This window comes from Dioscorea cayenensis, chromosome 7, assembly GCF_009730915.1.
Source record: "Dioscorea cayenensis subsp. rotundata cultivar TDr96_F1 chromosome 7, TDr96_F1_v2_PseudoChromosome.rev07_lg8_w22 25.fasta, whole genome shotgun sequence".
Classification (NCBI taxonomy): domain Eukaryota; kingdom Viridiplantae; phylum Streptophyta; class Magnoliopsida; order Dioscoreales; family Dioscoreaceae; genus Dioscorea; species Dioscorea cayenensis.
Window position 1 is genome coordinate 29,188,545 of NC_052477.1, and position 9,597 is coordinate 29,198,141.

Sequence of the window (9,597 nt, forward strand, 5' to 3'; positions counted from 1 at the left end):
CTTGTCTAGAAGATATATATATATATATTATATATATATATAGTCATGAAGGTTTTTGTGAGTGATTTCTTGTGTTTAATGTGAAGAGAAATAAGTTTATGTTTAATGTTAACATTCATAAGCTTAATCATTCTCAAATGAACATCCAACTGTTGGTGAAACATGTATGTTTATAGATAATATATAAAGCAGTGATTCTTATTTAGGCACAATCTAGGCTTGATGAGGATTGATTCCCAGGAGGAAGAAATTTTCACAGCTTTGACATTGCTATGTCCATCACATCCACAAAAAAATCTGCAAACATGTGATTGTATGGGTTTTAGATTAGGCGTAGGAAACGTATCGATAAGTGAGTCTGTAAAAAAGAGCACGAACCGGAATCTTGTTTGGTGAAGCATAAGGGAGGTGTTATTCTGAAAACATTACCGTAAAACCCGCCCTTCCCGACTAATACTCCCATGTCTGTCATTGTGAATTTATTATTTAGTTCAGCAAGCATTGATAGTCTTTTTTCTCTGAAAATAAGACGGAAAGTTTAGAAGGCTAGAACAACCTTTCATTTTATCCATGACATGCAAGATCTCTGATTTGACTGGAGTTTTTGATTGACGATCGGCAACTAACTCAACTCCTAGCATCAGACCCCTGCCCCTCACATCGCCGATGACTACAAGCACGCAAGAAATCAGTGCAAGACAAAGTTTCACAAATTTAGAAAAAACTACTTACTCTCATGCTTCTTTTGGAGTTCTTTGAGACGATCTTTTAAATATGAACCGACAGTAAATGCATTCTCTTGAAGCTTTTCCTTTTCGAGCACTCTGAGAACTGCATGACCTCCAGCAGTGCAAACAGGGTTACCTCCAAAGGTATTGAAGTAGCTTCGTCGAGTCAAAGCCTGAGCAATTTCTGGAGTAGTAATGACAGCACCAATCGGTATCCCATTTCCAATACCCTGCCGAAACAAAAATGAGTCAAAATTGAGAGCAACATCATATGAAAAATCAATGATGTAGTTGTTTACAGAATGGGAGCTCACCTTTGCCATAGTCACTATGTCCGGGATAACACCATGGTTCTCAAATCCCCAGAAATGGGTCCCTGTGCGTCCGAATCCTGATTGAACCTCGTCGGCTATGCACAGGCCTCCGGCTTTCTTTATAATCTTATATACAGCAGGCAAGTAACCAGGTGCTAATTCCATTATTCCACCCACTCCCTTGATTTGTAGAGACATAAACGATTATCAACATGAAAAAGGAAAATAGATAACAAGACAAGGACAGCAATTTGTCAGCATCACAAGATAATTGAGGAAACCTGAATGGCTTCTGAAATGAAACCTGCAACCTGACCAGAGGTTCCGAAGTCAATAATTTCTTGGACATCTCGGGCATACTTAGGTCCCTCAGAACCGAAGATGCCTCTATATTGATCTGGATTGATAGCATGGTGCACTCCACTCTGTTAGCAGGAAAAAGAGTTTTCCTGATTTCAATATTTTTCAGATAATTAACTTAAATATGACTAGTAAATTTTTCTACTAATTACTCGACACAATTGACATTATAGTTCAAGAAAAAGAAAATTTTTAGTTTCAAAAGCTAACATGTAAATAATTACCTGTACAATATTGAATTTCCAGATAGACTGGGCTGTTGCGCCCATCGTTCCAGCAGCATTCCCATGATATGAATTTCGGATGGAGATAATATCTTGGCAACCAGTATAAAAGTCGAGTAATCATCAGAGCTAGTTCATTTGCTTCAGTACCAGAATTTGTAAAGAAAACAACCTAATGATTGTTTTAGATATGACTCAATCAAACTGAAATTTCGAAACATGGTATATAAAAACACATCATGAGATGATAAAGCAACCTTGAGATCACCAGGCATCTTTGAAGCCAGTGCTTCAGCAAAATCGGCAATGGCATGATTCAGATATACAATGGTAGAATGTTGAAGCTTTTTAGTCTGCTTAATAACTGCCTCAACAACTTCAGGGTGGCAATGACCGCAAGATACAGTAGCAATCCCGCCGAACACATCAAGGTATCGGCGGCCATTCTCATCAAACAAGTATTGCATCTTTCCATCCACAATATTCAGCTATTGACACATGAAAAAAAAATTCAAATTTACATAATGTAGAACAACAAGCAAGCTTGTGATTAAAACAGAAGCCATCAAGAGATATTTTGCTAATCATAAAACATAACAACTTTCAAAGTAACTTTGCAGCAATTAGTATGAAATTGTGAAATCATAGATGAAAGAAAAAATAAATTACAAAAAGATATGAGTAACAACTCTTCCTCCTTCCATTTGACATCAGTGACTTTCATATGAATCTATCCATTGGGAAAACTCTCCATAATCAAATTACTGATTTATTCTGAACAAAAGAACAATTAGACACCATCCAAACATAACACCGAACTAGTAGACACCATCCAATTAATTGCTAACTATTTGCCATTAAATTTCAGCTCTTTCCCTAATCATCAGAATTTCATTTGCAATCTTTAAGCTAGTAAAGATGTCTCTTTCAATATCAACATCACTACAAGAAACTCCTTAAACATTTTATACAATGAAAATGACGGAATTGACAAATAATGTCAAAATCATAAGCAGCTTCACATGAAAAAAAAAATCCTCTATATTCATAGCAACACATGAATCAAGAAGATGCACAAAATCCAGACGTACTTACAATAAGAAAACCAAATTATTTGAAAAACACATGAAAAGCATGCTATAAAAACATGAAAACTAAACAAGAAAAAGATGAGCAAATTTGGGCAAAAATAAATCTTGTGATTTGGATTCAAAGGAAAAAAAAAAACAATATGAAAAATCCATGAAGAAAAACAAGATTACAAGAACAAATTAAACAAAAGGAATGATCTTTCACCGGTTTCTTGTAGAAATGGAACAGAGAAGGGCTGAGGAACTGGGCTCGCTTCCGAAGAACCTCGTCGGCCGAGGGCCCATCATACGGCGGAGGGGTGTAGTCAAAGGGGGGCATTTTGGGAAGACCGGCATTGCTGTTTCCAAAGAGGGTCTCTGCTCCGGCGAGCCGGGAGACTCCTCGCCGGAGACCGGAAGAAGAAGAAGAGACCCTCCGAACTAGAAGGCTCTGCATGGCTACCTCAAAAGGGGGAAAAAGATGGGACCTTTATGGAAAAGACCGAAACTTCTCTCGCTCTAGAAAGCTTTCATTCCCAAAATGGACCTCTGAGTTGCAGAGGCTTTTGCGCGCTTGTTTTCCTTTTTATATATCAACAACCATGAGGAACGCAGAGAGGAAGAGAAGAGGTTACTTATATAGAAGGGATGGGATGCTAAAATGACGATAATACCCCTAATTATTCAATTTTTTTAAAAAAATTATAGATATATATATATTTAAATTATTATTTAAAATTGTTTTTATTTGTATCAAAACATTAAAAAATTATGGGGTAAGTCCCACGCAACGCATGATGGGCAAAAATATACTATGCGGGGATGGTTAGGCCCCGTGTTTAAAGTCTCAGTTTGCATAAGGAACTGATTTTTATTTAGTTTAGGAAAAATTAAATTTTTTTCATTTTAAATATTTTTTATTATCAAAGAGAAGGAAGGAGAAAAACCGAAATCTTCCTACTCGAACAATAAGTCATTTTGTTTACAAAGGTGAATCAAATCCATTCTCTCTGTTCCGATTATCGCTTGAGTTAAGGGAGCTATCATCATGGACAGATAAACCACTTACCATAAGAAAAATAGAATTCCACTCTCTCCCCTGAATAAGTAAGGCTCCGTTAGCCTGGGCTGAGATGGGGATAAAGATTATGAGCAAAAGTATACTATGCATGGATGTTGAGGGCCCCATGTTTAGAGTTTTATGGAAGACACATGTTGGAGAACAGCTTGCTGTGTGTATATCCTTATTATTCCGCTTATCATATTTGTCCAAAAAAAAAAATTTATATTAAACTCTTTTAAAATTAATTTTAAATTAACAATTAATTATTTGGGAATATTACTATCTAATTAATTGTATGATGAAATTTCAGTATAAGTATTAATTAATTAAAACTCTCATTCTCTTCTTGCACGGTTGCACCCCATAATTTATAAATATATATAAAAAAAAGGAGAATAGAAGCCTAAGTTCTAAGGAAAACTTGAGGGAAAACAAGGGTTCTAAGAATTAAAGAAAATTATAAAATAATGAATTCATTAAACAAAAGCAACTTGATTAGCATTAGCCAATTAACATTTGTTGTGAAATCTCTTTTCCTTCGGTTTAAAATTTTATTTTATTTTATTTTATTTTAAAAAAAAGGGTTCATGTCACTTCCAAGTGATAAAGATAGAAAACAACCTTTCTATTTATCATTCTCTGTTATAATTAAAATGTACATATATTGAGAGAGAGAAACAATAAAGAAACAAGAGTTGTTTCCTTAGAAATAAAAGGTTCATTTTACAAAGAGATTTGAGTGTTGAGTGTTGTTAATGTTAAATAAGAAACATAGATTCATTGAACATGGACTTGATGAAACTTTTCTAATAATTATCCTATAAACAATGTATGACAATATGTGTATGATTCGCTCTTGCAGTTTAGTTTATTAGATTGTGGGATTATGATGTGTAATCACAAATATAATATGCACATATTAATTCATTTTTTTAAATATTTGTATTAAAATATATATATATATTCAGTTTTTTTCTAAGTCTAAATAAATTGGTGAAAAATTTTAAGAGTTTAAAAATAAAAGTGTAAATATAAGAATGCATAACTAATTTACCGGATAGATAAATATCCATTGATGGGTCTTTTATCATGAGAAGTTTTTTTTTTTCAAAAATGAACATAAATAAACCATAATTTTATTGAAGTAAAAATAACTGTTATAATTGTTACGTATAAGAGATTGTCACACAATCCACCCTAATAATATAATTAAAAGAAAACAAAAATCAATGCCCCAATTGTCCAGCAGCAAGGCATTTAGCTTCTATGTAGAAATCGGGATTCAACTCTCTCCTAATGTGTTATTGAAATTTAATAATAATAAAAAAAATGAGTGAGTGGGGTGATTTTTCCATATTGTTAAAAAAACCAGGTTAAAACATGAGTCTTCATAAATACTAATGGTATCATGAAAACAAGTCAAGGATGGACCGGCTCACAATCCAAATTAAGAGGGTTAAACGGTAGATTGATCCCCATATATAGTAGGAATTCACTGAGAGGTAGTTTTCTTTTCCATTTGTCTCTTATAAGTTATAACCAACCAGTAATTTAAGGATCACAAGGAAAAATGAATATAACTAAATAAACAACCTAATTTATATCAACAAATAACTCCTAAACAGTCGATACAATTTATATTACAACACCACCAACCGGATACAAACATTTGAGTTCAGACTAAAAAGAAAAAGTTTACTCTGAGGGTTATCTCTTTATCTCTTTGTTGCATATCACCATCTACTGAGTCACTAATTTAGGTACCTTAACTTATGTGAAAATATATTAGCAATAAAGTGAAATAACTAACAAGTGATAAATTCAATGAACTTGGACACATGAAAGAATGCATAATGTTTAATATCTTCAAAATAATTAAATAAATACAAAAAAAAATTTGATCCGAGTGATAAAGATTACAGTTGCAGTTTTGAGTTCGAATATTTATGTACTCTATTTTATAGAGTTCTCAATATTTTGTCTAAACTAGTTTTGTACTCTGTTTTATAGAGTGCTCAATATTTTTCTGGACTAGTTTTGGACTAGTTTTGAACTAATTTAGAGTCTGTGACTTCTAAAAAACAAAATAAAAAAACTTGTGAAATGGATGTGCCCAATGTGGGAGTCTACATGTCTTCTAACAAGTGATTCTTTTCAATATGTAACAATGCTTAGTTAGCATGGGGCCCTCTACACATCAGAAGCCACAAAAAGACTCCTTCAAGCTGCCACATAAGAGAGCATGAAGCTAAAAACACAGAGAAACAAGAGTGTGACAGCACAATGAAATGATTTTATTTTAAGTTGATTATTCGTTTGGTGTGTGTGTGAAAACTTATCTTGATGACTCTGAAGACATTAAACAAGCATGCCAGCACACATTGTTAACATCTTCTGCTGCAAGTTCAACATTTGATTCATTAAATAATTGGAAAAGTTGTTGATCATGATGTGCACCCTCTTATGGTGACATCTTGTAGTGTTTTAAGTGGTGTGAGATAAGCCACACAAAAATAATTTAATTACTTAGCATCAATATGTCAATCAATCTAGGTTATTTCATAACATGAGAGCAGCACAATGCATTCACAGAAGAAACTTTGATTAGAGATTAGTCTAGTTGAAGGTTTACATATACAAGGAAAACTTACAGGAGATGATCTAGTATTGCCTGAAAGTCAGATTCAGTCGTCCGGGACGGAGATTGGTTTCCTCAATCAGTAGTTTTGGTGTTGTATTAGCTTGGATTGTAGAAACTCCATGAAATATCATTCTTGATTTACCACCAAATATCAGAACATCACCAGACTCAAGCACGACTTTTTCGGCTTTATCAACATCCCTTTCTACTCCATAAAGGAACTCAGCAGAGTTACCCACAGAAAAAGAAACAACAGGCAACCCTTTCGCGATACTTTGTGGACTCTCATCTCTGTCCTGCATGTAATCAAGAGACATTCACATTGTATCATTTAGAAAACAAATGATTCAGTGTGCTGACATACAATTTTATAATACCACATTTACCGAAGCAAGAGGCAGATAAATTACAGTTTCATGAATTCATGCACAAAATATTGAACACAAACGAAGAACATCTAGTATGACAAACACAGCACAAAAGGGTTGGTCACAAAAAAAATTGTAAAACATAGCATCAAAATTTTCAAAGCTAATGTAAGAAACAACTATGGGTATACAGTTCTGATCAAATGTAAAAATGTTGAAGTTTAGCTCAAACCTGATGGAGACCCAATCTCCCATTCTCATTGTAGAAGTTGATGATGCATAAGTCAGGAGACATATTAGGAAGTTCATCCTCAGCATTGATATGTTTATTCTGATGCAATAGAAAATCATGAGATGCCTGGATTGCTCCTTTGACCAGCTTTTGAAATACTTCAGGTATTTCAGGAGGTTTTGCACCATCTACAGGGCGTATATCAACATATTTTGCCTCTGGATCCCAATTTTTACCCAGGCACATCATCTGCAGATGAAGCTTTGCACCATCGCTGTAACTGGGCTGATAAAATCCTCCAATCCCAATACCAAGTTTTTGACAAGTTCGAATTATTTTAACCTAACATTTAAAGCAAAAGTTATACATAGCATAGGTCGAAGATCTCCAACAAACAAGAGTAAACATGCCTGATCTAAAGTATGATTTGAATCTTAGGAGAAACTATTGCAGGAAAAAGGGTTAAACTTTCTTCACAAAGAATACTAGTTACTAAATGATCTCAATCTTGTATATCCATTGCATCAACTCCAATGTGAAATTGTGGATCTTAATAAACTTGGTTAGCTAATGAGAATTTTTACATAATAATTATATCAATCTCAATTCCCAACTGACAGAAGTGCATAAAAAGTTGCATACCTGATCCTCATGGCTTAGATGATTTTTCAAAAGTATCATTCCAGAGCGCAAGTTGTGACACTGAGACATACAAGCAGAGCGCACAAGTTCCTTCCTTTTTTCTCTATTCAATTCAAGCAATGAGGCTTTTAGCCTCACTGTGTCAACACCTCCACTCCGACATATATCAAAAGGTCGCAATGCACAGAGAGATTCCCCATCTCCCTCCTTCCTTCCTTCCAGGAGAAGATTGCCTCTGTTGAGGTGTATTCACAGTTTGTGGTGATTTATTTCCATGATCAACCTTTACCCAAATTTTTTTTCCCTCTACCTAATGAAAAAAAAAGTATTGGCAAGAGCATAGGCATGGGACTATGAGTACGATGCACAAACAAATAGAAAACACAACTCTTGGAATCCAATTTAAAAAAAAAAAAAAATCATAAACATCATGAGAATCAATAAAACTAGAGTTTGTGAATGTGGAACCTATGCACAACCAATCAACCCAACCTTTTCACATAAATATAAGCTTCCACATTGTTCTTAGTTTGCACACATAACCCTATTTCTTAAACCCATATTTCAGGCACTCATACACACTAAAATCAAAAGGAGAATTTCTGAATCAACCACCCAATTCATCTTGCATCAAAATACTTTTTTCAGATAAACATAAGCTTCCACATTGTTCTCAACTTGAAGACACACATCCTAATTCTCAACAACCAAAAAACCAACACCAAGATTCATTTGTAAAATCAACCATACTATTCATCTTGCATCAAAATGCTCTCTCCTATAAAACAGTAAAGTTAAAACTTTTATAATCAAAAGAACTATAGTAAACCTAGGAGAGTTTAAAATCACACAATTTATTAACAAAACACCCACATTGTTGTCAACTTGAAGACACACATCCTAATTCTCCACAATCAAAAAACAAACACCAAGCTTTATTTGTGAAACCAACCATCCTATTCATCTTGCATCAAAATGCATTCTCCTAATAAAACAGGTAAAACTTTTATTATCAAACGAACTACAGTAAACCAAGGAGAGTTTAAAATCACACAAGTTATCAACTAAACATCAAAAATATCAAAATTAACATTGTTCTCAACTCGAAGACACAGATCCTAATTCTCCACAATCAAAAAACAAAAAACCAAGCTTTATTAGTGAAATCAACCATCCTATTCATCTTGCAATCTCAAAATGATTTATCCTATAAAACAGCAAAGCTCAAACTTTTATAATCAAAATAACTACAGTAAACCTAGGAGAGTTTAAAATCACACAATTTATCAACAAAAGAGCAAAAATCACAGATCAATAGATTGCATTGGAAATACAGCAAGGAAAAGCACACTCACCGATCGGTTGCCGCGATGGGATTGGCCTCGCCTGGTGGAGGAGTGGCTGTGAGGGGTTCTTTCCGCCATCGTTGTCTTCTTAGAAGAGAAAGAGGATTTGAAAAAGAAGGAGAAGATTGGGCTTATGTTGGAAGGCGAAGGCGAATGAGAAGGAAAGCGAGAGAAACGATGGAAATGGCTCGCGGATCTCAGCAAACGGGTCGGATTCCCAAAAAAACGAATCCGCTCCGCCATTTTTCCCATGCCCAAGTTTTTTGTTTTTCAGCTCATAACTATTAATTAAGTTTCTTTTTTTTTTTTTCTACTTTGTGAAAGGATGTGCAGGGTACAGAGATGCATTAGGCACCGGTGGCTTATTGGTCTTAAGGACTTATTAATTATTTATGTGCTACCAAAAATATTTACCAACAAGTCAAATAAGTATTGAGAAAATTATATATATATATATATATTAATAGTTTATGTCCCGCTTAAAAAAAAGTGTGTTTAAACTTCAGCTCACATGGTTTATTGATAAAAATAACAAATAATCTATTTTTTTATTTTTTAAAACTTTTTTATTTATTGTTTTTTTTATAATATCAATTTGAAAATTAAATA

At 33.9% G+C, this 9,597-nt stretch overlaps 1 protein-coding gene and 1 pseudogene across 3 annotated transcripts; both read right to left on the reverse strand.

The window, feature by feature from the left end:
* LOC120264598 lies at nt 1–3,280 on the reverse strand (annotated as a pseudogene).
* Nucleotides 3,281–6,108: 2,828 nt separating this feature from the next.
* LOC120264632 (alpha-ketoglutarate-dependent dioxygenase AlkB-like) lies at nt 6,109–9,199 on the reverse strand. Of its 3 annotated transcripts, XM_039272459.1 has the most exons (5): nt 8,998–9,199; nt 7,643–7,952; nt 7,001–7,342; nt 6,411–6,696; nt 6,109–6,156 (listed from the first exon to the last, which is right to left on the reverse strand). In XM_039272459.1, the coding sequence occupies exons 2-4, from the start codon at nt 7,709–7,711 to the stop codon at nt 6,421–6,423; spliced, it is 687 nt and encodes a 228-aa protein (XP_039128393.1). In that variant the 5' UTR covers nt 7,712–7,952; nt 8,998–9,199; the 3' UTR covers nt 6,109–6,156; nt 6,411–6,420. The 3 variants fall into 3 exon arrangements, with proteins under 3 accessions (XP_039128393.1, XP_039128394.1, XP_039128391.1); XM_039272460.1 differs by lacking the exon at nt 6,109–6,156 and having other exon boundaries at nt 6,344–6,696; nt 7,643–7,877; XM_039272457.1 differs by lacking the exon at nt 6,109–6,156 and having other exon boundaries at nt 6,344–6,696.
* Between the last annotated feature and the right edge of the window lie 398 nt (nt 9,200–9,597).